Below are 14,870 nucleotides of genomic sequence, written 5' to 3'. Positions count from 1 at the left end.
AGATAGATAGATAGATAGATAGATAGATAGATAGATAGATAGATAGAGATATAAATAGATATCTAAAGATAGACAGACAGAGATACAGGTATAGACATAGATAGCCTCTAAGGCTATGAATTACAGAGAAAGTGCCGACCTTGATAGAAGTTGTTTCCTCACCTGTCAGTTCCCTCTTCATTTGAAATCACAAGTCTAGATCCTGTTCTTATTCCATCTAAGAGCAAGAAAATTATGACTTAAACTGAGTTGAATTCTGCCAGCCTATAAATTCCTGCCATCGAGCCTCCCTAGCTCTGCCCTTTGGAGTCACAGAGAATCAGGTTAATCCTTACTCCACATAGTCCTTCAAATCCTTAAAGATCCCTTTCCAAGGAGAGGGTTCTGAGGAGATGTCAGAAAATGCTCAGGTCTCCAAATTTCCTCCACAAAAAAAGAAAGAACATCACCTCAGAGCAGCAGAAATAACCACGGGGTAAAACATTTATCCTCCTGAGACAATTGGAGAAGACCCCCAGGAAAGACTCAACCTCCAGGGGCAGAGGTTCAGTCTGAGTGAAGCACAAACACCTCCAGGTCCACTATGCAGAATCAATAAAGAATGAGTCCTGGAGGCAGCTAGATTGAGAGGCAGCCTCAGCCCTAGAAACTTTAACTTTGCAGACAGTGTGGGGGCTCTGATGGTTGAGAAGAAGACTAAAGGATCTTCCATCTGTTGAGGGATGCCAAGCACAGCTAGCTGTGCTGACCAGACGTGTCCTGGGCTTTGGCTGCAAGGAGAAGGAACTAATACATACCTGGTAAGTGCCACAGCTCAGGGCTATGGGCACTTGATCCTGTTAGCTGTGGGCACTTGAAGGAGAGCAGAGTCCCTGGATTCAGTTTCAGGGCAGAGAGGGTACGTGTAGTTTGTAACCAGCTCAGGAAGCAAGATTATTTTGGGGGACAGTGTGGCTAGGGGCCCTAGCTGTAGAGAGTAGGGACCAATTTTGGGCCATGAGGCAGACCTCAGAAAGTAACAGTAGAAGGACCTGAAACTTGGGGCATCATTCCCCATACTTGGGACTACAACTTGATTACACTAATATAAGCTAAAAACAAAATAAAATCAAAATAAATAAATAAATAAAATGAGTAAGCAAAGGAGAAAGAACCCAACCACAGAAAATTAGCCATGGGGATAGAGAAGATCTGGGTTCATATTCAGAGAAAGATAGTCAAATGATCCCAAGCACAAAAAGAGTTCTTAGAAGAACTTAAAAAGGACTTTATTTATTTTTCATTTTCAACATTTATTTCCACAAGATTGAGTTAAAAATTTTCTCCCCATCCTTCCCCTAACCCCCACCCCAATATAGCAAGCCTACTGAATACCCCTTCCCCCAATCTGTTCTCTCTTATATTCTCCCCCATTCCCCCTATAACTTTCAAGTAGGGCAAGATGGATTTCCATACCCCAGTGCCTGTATATCTTATTTCCCAGTTGCATGTAAAAATTTTTTTTTCTAACATTCGTTTTTAAAACTTTGATTTCCAGATTCTTTACCTTCTTCCCTCTTCACCCACCCCCACTGGAAAGACAATATACACAATACATGTGTAGTTATGCAAAACATTTCCATAGTAGTTATATTGTGAAAGACTAACTGTATTTCCCTCCATCCTATCCCTCCCCCCCACTTATTCTATTTTCTACTTTGACCATGTCCCTTTTCAAAAGTGTTTGCTTCTAACTACCCTCTCCCCCAACCTGCCCTCCCTTCTGTCATACTCCTTCTTATCCCCTTCCCCCTACTTTCCTGTAGGGTAAGATAACCAATTGAGTGTGTATGTTATTCCCTCCTTAAGCCAAATCCAATGTGAGTAAGGTTGACCCATTTCCTTTCACCTTCCTGCTCTTCCCCTCCATTGTAACAGTCTTCTTTTGCCTCTTTTATATGATACTGTACCCTATTCTATCTCTCCCTTTCTCCTCCCAATATATTCCTCTCTCACCTATTAATTTTATTTTTTATATATCATCCCTCCCTATTCAACTGATCCTGTGCCCTCTATGTACACATGTACACACATATACATACACTCACATATATATTTATATACACATACACCCTCCTATACATACACATATGTATGTATACATATATATTTCCTTCAACTATCCTCATACTGAGAAAAAGTCTCATGAGTTACAATTATCATTTTTCCATAAACAAATGTAAATAGTTCAACTTTAATAAGTTCCTTATGATCTCTTTTTCCTGTTTACCTTCTCATGTTTCTCTTACTTCTTGTATTTGAAAGTCAAATTTTCAGGTCAGCTCTGGTTTTTTCATCAAGACTGCTTGAGAGTCCTCTATTTCATTGAATGACCATATTTTCCCCTGAAACATTATACTCAGTTTTGCTGGGTAGGTGATTCTTGGTTTCAGTCCTAGCTCCTTTGACCTCCAGAATATCATATTCCAAACCCTTTTAGTCCCTTAATGTAGAACCTGCTAGATCTTGTGTTATCCTGATTGTGTTTCCACAATACACAAATTGTTTCTTCCTAACAGTTTGTAATAGTTTCCCCTTGACTTGGGAACTCTGGAACGTGGCTATGATATTTGTTTTCTTTTTGGGATCTTTTTCAAGAGGTGATTGGTGAATTATTTCAATTTCTATTTTGCCCTCTGGTTCTAGAATATCAGGGCAATTTTCCTTGAGAATTTCTAGATGACTTCTAGGCTCTTATTTTGATCATGGCTTTCAGGCAGTCCAATAATTTTTAAATGATGTCTCCTGGATCTATTTTCCAGGTCAGTGGTTTTTCCAATGAGATATTTCACATTGCCTTCTATTTTTTCATTTGTTTGGATTTGTTTTATAGCATCTTGATTTATCATAAAGTCATTAGCTTTCATTTGCTCCAATCTAATTTTGAAGGAATTATTCTCTTCAGTGAGCTTTTGAAATTCATTTTCCATCTGGGCAATTCAGTTTTTTAAGGCATTCTTTTCTTCATTGGCTGTTTGGGCCTCTTTTGCCATTTGAGTTAGTCTATTTTTTAAGGTGTTACTTTCTTCAGTATTTTTTTGGGTATCCTTTAGCAGGCTGTTGACTCACTTTTCATGATTTTCTTCCATCATTCTCATTTTTCTTCCCAATTTTGCCTCTACTTCTCTTACTTGAGTTTCAAAATCCTTCTTGAGCTCCTCCATAGTTTGTAACCAATTCATATTTTTCTTGGAAGCTTTTGATGCAGTAGTTTTGACTTTGTTCTCTTTTTCTGGTTCCATGTTTTGATCCTTTTTTGTCCCCAAAAAGGTTCTGTATGGTTTGTTTCTGCTTCCTCATCCTTCCAGCAAATTACTTGACTTTTGAGCTCTTTGCCACAGTAGAATTCTGCTTCCAGAGTGGAGAGAGCTTTGTTCCAAATTGCTGGGGTTTTCACAGTTGTCAGAGCTATGAGGAGGGCGCCTTCTCTACAGCCACCACAAGCTCTGGCACACTGGCATTCCTCACCCCAAGACCACCACCCAAGAATGCAACCCAGATCCAAGCAGGTCAAAGCAAGAGCAATTACCCCTGAATGGTCACTTGGTCCCCCTACAATCTGCAGGCCAGGAGCTCTGGAGGCAGTCACAGCGCCTCTTCCACCTCTTGCCCTGGGGGCAGGGGCAGGACCATGCTCTTCAATTACCTGATTCCAAAGGAGTTCCCCACTGACTTTCTCTTTGGTATTTTTGGGTTGAGAAGTCTGGAAACTGCCACAGTTGCTGGTGATTCACTCTCCTGAAGTCTGCTCCTGCTGGTCTGTGCTGCTAAGTCAGGCTGACCTGGTTCTGGGCCCAGGCAGCTCACATGGGACTGTACTGGGCTCCCAGTCTGGTGCGAGAGACCCTTCCTATTGGCCTGCCAGGCTGCCTTCCATGGCAGATTTGTTTCTCTCTGTCACTTTGTGGGTTCTGTAGCTCTAAAATTCATTTAGAGTCATTTTTTTTACCAGTATTGGAGGTGATTGGAGCCAGAGCTGAAGCAATTTCCTGCTTTTACTCTGCCATCTTGGCTCCACCCCCAAAGAGGACTTTCAAAATCAAATAAGAGAGATTGAGGAAAAATTAGAAAAAAAAAAGCAACGCAAGAAAATCAAGAAAATTATGAAAAGAAAGTCAACCAACTTGAAATGAAGAATCAAAAACCTAAAGAAGAAAGTAATTCCTTGAAAACTGGAATTGGGCAAGGGGAAGCTAATGACACTCTAAAACACCAATAAATCATAAAACAAAATCAAAAGAATAAAAAAATAGAAGGGAAAGTGAAACATCTCATCAGAAAAACAACTGATCTGAAGAACAATTCGAGGAGAAATAATGTAATAGTTGGACTACTTGAAAATTATGATGAAAATAGAATTTTAATACAATATTACAAGAAATTATCAAGGAAAATTTCCCTGAAGTTCCAGAACAAGAAGGCAAAGCATAAATAGAAAAAAAAATCCACTGATCACTATCTGAAAGAGATCCCAGGAGGAAAACTTAAAGGAATATCATAGTCAAGTTTCAAAGTTCCCTGGTTAAGGAAAAAATATTGGAAGCAACAAGAAAAAAAACCCCAACAAATATCATGGAGGTATAATCAGGATTACACAAGACCTAGCAACTACTGCTTGAAGGACCATAGGTCTTGGAATATTATATTTCACAGAGCAAAAGAGCTGGGGTTACAACCAAGGGCAACTTACCCAGCAAAGTTAAGTATAATTCTGAATGAAAAAAAAAAAAAGATATTTAACAACATGAAAGACTTTCAGGTTTTTACAAAAACCCCAGAACTTAAGGGAAAATTTGACATATAATATCCAGGAGAAATATAAGGTAAAGATTAAAGACCAATTATAAGGGACTCAATAAGGTCAAATCATTTGCTTCGTATATGTGAAAATATTAGCAGTACCTTATGATTGTCATCATTATTTGAGTAGCTTGGAAGAAGGCTTGGGCTTAACTGAGTATGATGGGATAATTCTAAAAAACATAAAACTGTATATAGAGAGAGATGACTTATAACAAGGTGACATGTTTCCCACCCCTCATTATAATCACCATAACCATTTATTTACCATCAGCTGCCCTGCTTGGTTTGGGCTCCAGAGACATCACCTGAAATCCCACCATCTTGGAGACTGATGCAACTTTGGTACTCAATACCCTCAGTTTCCACTCCCTTCTGATTAGAGGGTTGGAAAATAGGGCAGTAAAGTCCTCCCAAAGCCTTTCTTTATAGAAGGATGAGACTGCAGCTAAATTCATTTACTTTCAGTGTCTGCTTGCTTTCAGCTCCACAAACATCATGTCCCTATGGGCCAGGTACCTCCCCCATCCCTCTGCCCCCTTTTGTGTACTCTGTACAGTTTCCTTTTGTGTACTGTCTTCAACTATTAGATTATAAATGCCTTGAGGGCAAGGATTGTCTTTTTCTTATATGTGTCCCCCAACACTTAGTGCAGTGTGGACATATGACTGGTGTAGACATTTAATAAATGTATACTGACTACTGACTAATTGTGAGGGGGTTCCACTATGGAGTGAGGCTCTGCAGAGCTACATGCACGTCACTCTCATGGTGGTTTTTCATTTCTTTGTTTTTTTGAGTACTTAAGACCTAAGAACTGATTTAGCTTCTCTGTACTGGCTACTTGGGTGGCTTAGAGGTGCAGTGGATAGAGTACAAGGCCTGAAGTAAAGAAGACTCATATTCCTGAGTTCAATCTGTGCTACCTAGCCGTGATAACCCTGCTTGCCTCAGTTTCCTCATCTGTAAAATAAGCTGGACAAAGCAACTGCAAACTACACCAGCATCTTTGCTAAGAAAACCCCAAATGAGGCCAGGACGAATTGGACACAATTGAAATGACTGAACAAAAACAACTTGGCACTCCCCACATAGCACAGTTAGGGAATTCCTGTCCCAAGAATGTCCTTTTTGCCTACGTGAAAATCCCTTCCCCTTGTTCTTCTCCTTGCTCTCAGTCTTGGTTCTCCCTCTTCTCTATCCTCCTAGCTCTTCCGTTTTCACTATGCTCTTTGGAATTATCATCTATTCTAATCAAAATCTAATTCCACCTCTAAATCTACCTTTGAGACCTTGAACTTCACTTCTGGGACTCAATTTCCTTATCTGTAAAATGAAGGAGTTGGACTAGATAGCACCAGGAATCCCTTCTCCAGCTCTAGATCTATGATCATCTTATTCAAATTTAGCTTTGTACTGAAGACACCAGTCAGTCAGTCAGTGACCAAGCACCACCCTTTAGCACCTCCTGAAACACTGCCTGTTCTTTTGCTCTTTGTGCCCCCCTCCCCACGTGGCTAGGAGGAGGTGACATACTCTCCCTATTGCCACTCTCAAACCTCTGATCTACCACCATCACTCATTTTATATATGAGGAAAACTTTGGCCAGCTGGGTGACCTGCCCAATTTCACTCAGGTGGTAATCAGCACTGAGGCATCGCCATAACCATGATGACTGGTGACTAATTTTTTAAATTTAGTTATTTTTATTTTCTCTTCTTCCTACTTTCCCCCATTGTGGGAGGGGGTTGGGACAAAGAAAAACAAAACCCCCTATAAAAATATATAGTCAAATAAAACGAGTTTCCATATTGTTCATGATCAGAAAATATGCCTCATTCTGCATCAAGTCTACCACCTTTGTCTGTCAGAAAGGAGGTGGAGAGTATGGTTCATCAAATGCTAGGTCATGGCATTGAATGGAGTTCTTAAGTCTTTCAAAGTTGTTTGTCTTTATAAGGCTTTTGTTATAATAGCATATTATAAATTCACCTTACCCAATTTCAGCTGGGTCCTTATGGCAACAAGAAATCCTTTTATTATTCCTTAATTGATTTCCTTCTCTCAGCCCCCATAGAAGTCATTCCACAGCTTCTCTTCCTTTCAAAAGCCACCCACACTTTCCCTTCCCCATCTCTCTCACGAAAGGACCTCACCTCTTTAGAGAGAAAACTGGTCATTCTACATGAATTCTCTCTTCTCTTTACAAAATCCCTTGATATCAAACCTAATTTCTCCTCCTATCTCCCAGTCTCTGATGAGATGACCCTTCTCTATGTATGCCTTTGATCCTATCCCCAGCCTTCTACAGCAGACTTCATCCCTGGTCATACCCTCTCTCTCCAAACGTCAATCTCTCCCTATCTACTGGTTCCTTTCCAAGTCTCTTGAAACATGTCCAAGTCTGGGTCCCCATTCTCATGAAATCTTCATTAGGCCCTGTTATGGCCTCAAACTCTCTCTCCCCTTTCTCAGCCAAACTCCCAGGAAAAGTTGCCTCCATCTGTTGCCTTCACTCTGCATCTGCACCATCTCTCATCCAGCTCCTTCTCTATACTCACACTGGCACCACCTTCATCCCCTCTCACCTGGATTACTGCAACAGTTTACTAATTGATCTCAATGCTTTAAGTCTCTACTCCAGACCATCCTCCATACTATTGTCACGATTATCTTCTTTAAATGCAAAATTGACTATCTTACTCCCCTACTCAACAAAAGCCAATGGCTATCCATTGCCTCTTAGATAAAAATAAACTCCTTTGATTAGTTTTCCAAGACCTCCACAACCCGGCCCCAATGTCTCTTTCCAGTCTCATTGTACATTCCCACACTCCAGATGCAACCAGATTGTCTACCTTTTGTGCCTTATGTACAACACTCCATCCCCATCTCTATATTCAATACCTGGTATGACGACTTGAATTACTCCTACCTCGCAGCACCCTATTTTTCTATCAAAACTCAGCTCAAGCACCATTTCTGTATGAAACTTTTTCTGATCCCCCAACTCCTCTTTCCCACACTACCTTCTATATAATTTCTTTGCATTTATTTGTATTCTTATTCTATTTATTCTGTATATGCTTATGTATATACTTACTGTTTCCCTCACCTAGGCAGCTAGGTAGTTCACTGCATAGGGCTCCAGCCCTGGACTCAGGATCTCAGTTCAAATCTGCCCTCACCTACCTCCTAGCTATGAGATCCTGAGCATGTCATTTAACCTTTATCTACCACAGTACCATCATCTGCAAAATGAAGGTAATAGCAGGATTGTTGTGAGGATTCATGGCACATCATAGTGCTTAATAAATGTCAGTTTCCTTTCTTCCTCACTAGAATACAAGCTCTTTGAGAGTTGGGCTTATTTTAGTCTTTGTATTTTAATCCTCTGAGCAGAACACAGTGCTTGGCACACAGCTTAATAAATGCCTGCTGACTGACTAGAATAAGATTTGAGCTCAGATCTTCTGAGTGGAGTCAGTCATTTCAGTACTTTTGGGCCACTCTGGATCCTAAGTTAGTCTCCATCACAATCCTTGCACCCTCTAAACACTCTGGCCTCCAAATTCTTGACTATCCTTAACATGCTCAGCTCCTATTACCTGTCTCCAGCCTACTTCAACCACAAGCAGCAGCCATCCAACTGAATTTGCTCCAACCACCCAATCACTAAGCATACACTGAAAACACTGGATCTGGAGTCCAAGGGCCTTGGTTCCCATTCCATCTCTCATGCTCACTGCCTATGTGGCCCTTGGACAAGTCACTTAGCCTCCTTAGGCCTCCATTTCTTCCTATGTAAAATGCAGGGATAGGACTAGGCCTCTGAGGTCCCTTTCAACTTTAAATCTTTGAGTCTAAGCACTGTTTAATTTAGTCCTTTTTTCAGGTATGTCCAACTCTTTGTGACCCCTTTTGGGGTTTGCTTGGCAAAGATGCAGGAGTGGTTTGCCTTTTCCTTCTCCAGGTCATTTTACAGAATGAAGAAACTGAGGCAAACAGGGCTGAGTGATTTGCCCAGGGTCACATAGTTAGGAATTATCTGCAGCTGGATTTGAACTCAGAAAGATGAGTCTTTCTGACTCTACACCCAGCACTCTCCAGACTCAGCCCTACTATTTAAGCACTTACCATGAGCAAGATACTATGCTCATGGCTCTGAGGTGCCATATTATTTATATATATATATATGTATATGATAGAAACATATCATACATGTGTCACACACATGCATCACACACATATATTACATGTACATGCATGTATATACTTATATACACACATATAATTTATATCTTGGTTCTAGAACAATTTTCAGTACACACACACACACGCACATACCAGGTAGCTACAAAATCTGTTTCTGGCTTAGTCAAATACATAAGATACAAGTATGAAATGTAAGATTTTTAAAATTAGTCTATTCTGCTTTTATTTAGCTTTCTGATGAATTCACTGTGACTGACCTTTAATTACTATGGTGAGTCATTCTTTGGGCCTGAAAATCTCCATACACATAGATGAACTCTTGCTTTGGCGTTCTATGACTGCGTTAGACGGTAAGAGTCATACTGTTCTTTCTTCCTCCCCTAAAAGTAATGTAATACCCAGCCTAAGATTGAAGAGAAGAGGGAGAAGAGCCATGTGGGAGTGGAAGTGAGCATAGGACAGTTCTTTTGGTCCAGGGACCTATCACCCTCTTTGGCTTAAAGAGACTGAGCTCACAATCAACATACAAACCTAGCACCTGTTCAGTGATACTTACACACCCTCTAGGGGTTCACTAAAGGATTAGTAGATGATGTGATTCAGAATATTCTTGTGTTCACACTGGAAGACATTTTCTAGCTCCCAGAGCTCCTAGCGTTTATAAAAATTACTAAATAATTCATCATAGCAATGCTATAGAAGCAAAGACACCCAGCAACTTATAACTGAGGCAAATCACTGAAGATCTAGAATGCACCAAACATTGTACAGAAATTCCTTAGCAAGAGCTACAATTAGAGCTGTGCCTTGTACCTAACAGAAGCTCACTAAACATCTGATCCATTGATCAACTATTTCCATGTGCCAATTAACTGGATCAACTCATGTTTATATTCACTCAATTCTTACTTAGCTTGATATAACACTGAAAGCTGTGAAATGCTAAGTATTGCTTTGAATTTTAACTGGTAATTACTTACAGTGCTACTTAAGCCCTATCTTCAAATTCTTCTGTAGAACCTAGAAAAAAGGTGACTAATTTCTGTAGATGATTAAATCTCTCTTCTCTATCCTTCTGTCATCACTCATCACATCGAGCCTGCCCTATATTTAACCAAATTCTGAAGAAAAAAAAAAGAGCTAAACAGCTAGTAGTGATGGAATTAATACAGAAACCAGAGCTCTAGAGCTGGAAAAGGCCTTCAGAGATAAACTAGTCCAAGTCCTTTTATAAATGAAGAAACTGAGGTCCAAGGTAAGGTAGCTTTGAAACCACCTTCTCTGGATTCAAATACAATCCCATTTTGCCTCTGGTTCAGTAAATTAACAGTTTTCACAGTAACCTCTCACATCTATCTAGAGCTTAAAGGTTTATAAAGACTTCCCACACAGCATCCCTGTGAGGTAGATAGGACAAGTGTAATTATTATTTTTATTTTACAGATAAAGAAATTAAGGCCCCAAAGTGGTAAGTGCCTTGTCCAAGGTCAGACAAGCTACTAAATATCAAAGGAGAGATTTTAACCCAAATCTTTCTTCCTCTTAGTTTGTCAGTGAAAATTTCAGCTGCCTCTTCTAAACTGGCTTAGTGCCAAACCATCCCTGAGAGCTTCAGGTTTAAGTCCAGGGTAATTAACCATAGAACCATTTCAGTGGTTAATTCAATTCAATCATTAACTAAAAAAAAATTGGGGGTACCCATGATATGCAAGTCACTGTACCAGGGTACAAAGAAATTGCCTTTTTCTATACCAATCTGGATAATTCTGGGGGCAAACACCATGGGTCCATCAGTATCATAAACTTGTTACCTCCACCTCCCTAAATCAACCAACCAGTCCAGGTTTTTTTTTATCTTCAAGTTTATGGAAGCTGTGTTCCATCACCTAGGTAACCCAATAGCAGATCTCCTAGAAATCCACAGCCAGGATGTTGGGGAGGGGGGGGTTAATCGTGTTTAAAACACCTAAAGGAAGGAATATTTCGGCTAATCATTAGATTTCAGAGGCAAGATTCAAAACTGAAAATACCCTTGTTGGATATATCTAGATGGATACAGTTTCTTAGGTTTTACAAGTCATCAAGTTACCTCTATTTCTTCTTGCAACACTAGAGATCAAGGTAGTCCCAGATTCATCTGTATTCTCTTCACCTATAAACTTGGTGTGAGGCCATAATATTCTATATCCCATCCTCATTCTACTTTGCACTGGTAAAGCATGGGCTGCTTTTTTTCAAGGGTAACTTCAAAACAGAGACGAGGACATTTTGAGCCTTAAAGCAGAAGTGCAGTACTGATGAAAACAGTCATTGTTATAAAAGAATTTCTTTCCTGGAATTTACGCCCTCCCCTTTTTAATACTGCAAGTTGTTTACTGTGCACAGGAAGCATCAGCTCACTTGGATGCAACCAGAGCTGGTAACACAAGTAAATTAGTCACTTAGTGGCCTCCACTAACTCGGCCCGACACCCCCTCTTTCCCCCAGGTTTATACATGTCTTCTTAAGCGATAATTAGGGGCTGCTTTTCTTTTTCAGCTCCCGCCACGGCTCCCTGTCCTCCAGCTTGGAGAGAACGGAGCCTGGGAAAAGTGACCGGTCTCAAGCCAACCCGTGACGGAACCCCTTCTTCTAGAAACCAGCAAAGCCCGGGGCTGCACCCGGCGCCAAGGCAATCGGGGTGCCTTCTAGCCAGCTGGGGCAGCTCCCGGGTTGCTCCCCTGCCTCCCTTTCTCTGGCCCCGGGCACCCCGCCCAGACGCTTACTTTGCCAGCTCCGCACACGCCGAGGATGTGGTCGTGCAGCACCTCCATGGGAGACGTCCAGGTGGAATGGACAAAAGTCCCCTTGAAGATGTGCGCCAGGGGCGTCCGATGGGCAGCGCACATGCTGGAGGTGCTGGCCGGCCAGGAGCCTGAGCGAGCCCGGTGGAGGTGCGGAGTCCGGACGACTGGGCGAGCCGACGTTCTGGCTCCGCCTCCCCCCTGGCGGCCTCGCCCAGCGATCCTCGACTCCCATAGGCTTTCTTCCAGGGCTCAGGGATTTCCCCCCACCCCTCTTTTCCCTTTGGGGAGGGGCCAGCTGGGTTGCAAAGTCCTTTCTCCGCCCTTCTCTTAACCCTTTGGGCCCTCCCCCTCCAAAAAAACACGATGGGCTTCACTTTGGGAGTCAAGTTTGGAGGCCGGGGTTTCTGAGTCACTCACTCTCTTAGGTCCAGGATGTGGGTGAATGCGTAAGGCTGGAAGACGGGTTTCCTGTGCTGGTCCCTTTTTGGGGAGAACAAAAGCGTTTCTGAGCGCTTTCCTCTCACTTCTCCCTTTTAGAATGATTATTCTTGGGGAGATGACCAAGCGCACTTGGATTTAAAGTCCAAAGTGCCGGACGTGACACTCAGCTGTACTCCCGATGTGGGTGACCACGGGCCACTGCCTGAATTCCTGCTAGTCCTGAAGACGAAGGGTCGGACGAGACGATTTCTAAGGGCCCTGCGGCTCCAGATTCTGACACAGCGGTCCAACCCCACAGACTCAGTAGTCACTCTTAGTCCCTCCTGTCTCTAAGGCATCCTAAAACTCAGAGCTCTGAACTTGTGCCCAAAGTTGATGGGCTTGGGGGCTCGGTGATTCGCTTTCACTTTCATTTAGCTTTGAGGGTTTCTTTTTTTTTAACGTTTTGTAGAACTTCTAGTCATAATCATCACGTTCAGTGCCATGATGGGTTTACCGGGAATTTCAGAAAGAGCCCAAACGATCCCTGTCTCCTTTGTCAATTTGGTCCAGTCTTTGCTTGTTTTTGCTTTCCAAAGCAAATCTGATATCTTTATGGTGTTGCCAGGACCCGAAGGTCAGTTATACCATGTTCTTACTCTTCCCGTTCACAACTCACAGCCCCTGGTTTTCATTTCCTGTTTAAAAGAATAAGTTTCCTTGGAAAGACTTCAGAGTTTCAGATACTCTTCTGGGAAACTTGGACCAGAATATTCCCCATACCTGTACTTGCTACCTTTGAGAGGAGGGCTAAGCCAGTGCCGGGACATCCTGGTGTGAATCAATGTTTCAGTTCCTACTTAAAGAGTTATTTTCACAACCATGTGTGCATAGGCATTCTCTGCATTGCTGTTTTTTTTTTTTTTTGATGAAAGACTCTCTTTTGATTCTCTCTTTTTCAGGAGTACAAAATGGAGAATTCAAAGAAACTAAACTGACTCTTGTTTGATGAACCAAAATCCTAGACTTGGCATCTGACAAAGAATATTCTTTTTTCAAAGACACACTTCCTGATTAAAAGTGCCCATACCTTTTGATGTCTGTGCTAGATATACATCTTTAAGAGGGAGAGAAAGAGGGAAAGAGGGAAAGAGGAAGGAAGGAAGGAAGGAAGGAAGGAAGGAAGGAAGGAAGGAAGGAAGGAAGGAAGGAAGGAAGGAGAAATTTTTGGCAATACTTTTTATGATAGTAAAGAACAGGAAAAAAAAGTAGATGCCCATTGACTGGGGAATGACTAAATAAGTTGTGATACACAAATTTAATGAAATACTATGGAACTGTAAGAAACGATGGCTATAAAAAGACAGAGAAACATGGGAAGACCTATATGAATAGATGGAGAGTGAAACAGAAAACCAGGAAAACAACATGCATGATTATTGGAGCAATGTAGAGGAAATCAAAGAACATTGAAACTGAATATTGTGCAATTGTAATGACCTAGTTTGGCTCATTGGAAAAGTATGAGGATACATATACCTCTCTCCTTTCTTTGCGTAGGCAAGAGACTATGGTGTGGAACGCTGCATATAATGCCTAGCTTGGTTGCTATATTGGTTAGTTTTCTTAAGTTATTTTTTCCATCTCTTTCTTTTTTATCTTTTTTTTAAGGTATGATTTTCTGGATGGGGATGGAGAGAAAGAAATATAGGAATTTATGTACAGAATACATATATATATAGAGAGAGATACACATACATATAATTTCAAGAATAGGAAATGTGATATAGCATATATAATGTGTGGGTATATTTTAAATGTGTATACATATATTCTTGAAGGTGGGGCTGTTTTAAGAAAAGAAAAGCAAACGAACCATGCTGAACTTATAACTAAGGTGACCATCTTTGCCTCATGGAAATTGGGAAATGTTACTATTCCTTAGGGCTAAGCTTTAAAGGATTTAGAGTTGAAAGGGACCTTAGGGATCATCTAGGTCACTTGACTCACTATATAGAAGAGAAAACTGAGTCAGAGAAAGATGAAGTAACACTTGTCCCCCTCCCTGCCTTTTCTCCTGACTTCACTACCTACCCTATGTCTTCTACCCAGTCAAAACACCGAGGAGATTCTCCCAGCAGGTACAAAGATCATAAAAGAAAGATAGAATCTTGCTCTCTCTCCATACACTTCAGAATAGCAGATGATCTCCTGTTCCCACAGCATTTCTTGGTGCCTGAGAAAAATATTAAAAATAAAAACAGCTTCTCGGGGTGTGTGTGGGGAGGTGCGGAATTTGTTCTTTATGGCCTTGCAGACCACAGGTCATTGTATTTGTGGATCTTAGTACATGCATGTTTCCCTCTCAGATGGCTCGCTCATAGGAAAGGACCACAATTCTGTTTCCGTTCCCACTCAAGCTGTTGCAGAGTCATGAGCGCCCAAGAGCCCATATCTCCCAGTGCTATTGTGCTCTCTAGCTGAGGGCCCACACCACTGATTGTGAATGTCAGCAGTCAGGCTCTTCCCTTCAGCTTGCTTTCTCTACCCACCTTCAGACTGTGCATCTCCTTTAGGCTGCAAGTCATCAGGGAGGCATGTTCTTCTAG

At 41.5% G+C, this 14,870-nt stretch overlaps 1 protein-coding gene across 2 annotated transcripts in view; it reads right to left on the bottom strand.

Annotated features, from left to right (window-relative positions):
* The window catches only part of GDA (guanine deaminase), a 188,476-nt gene that overhangs the window by 79,983 nt on the left and 93,623 nt on the right, over positions 1-14,870 (bottom strand). The window contains exon 1 of one of the 2 annotated variants that reach the window (XM_069087103.1): positions 11,821-12,050. The exons of the other annotated variant lie outside the window; for it this stretch is intronic. Coding sequence (XP_068943204.1) covers positions 11,821-11,943 — 123 coding nt within the window. The 5' untranslated portion in view covers positions 11,944-12,050. Of the gene's footprint in view, positions 1-11,820; positions 12,051-14,870 lie in introns of those variants that run through there. 2 annotated transcript variants of the gene reach the window in all.

This window comes from Petaurus breviceps, unplaced genomic scaffold (genome assembly GCF_028583685.1).
Source record: "Petaurus breviceps papuanus isolate PSGF00001 unplaced genomic scaffold, PetGlider_PUasm1.0 118, whole genome shotgun sequence".
NCBI classification, from domain to species: Eukaryota; Metazoa; Chordata; class Mammalia; order Diprotodontia; family Petauridae; genus Petaurus; species Petaurus breviceps.
Note: the sequence above shows the minus strand (reverse complement) of the source record. Positions and strands in the feature narration are given on the sequence as shown.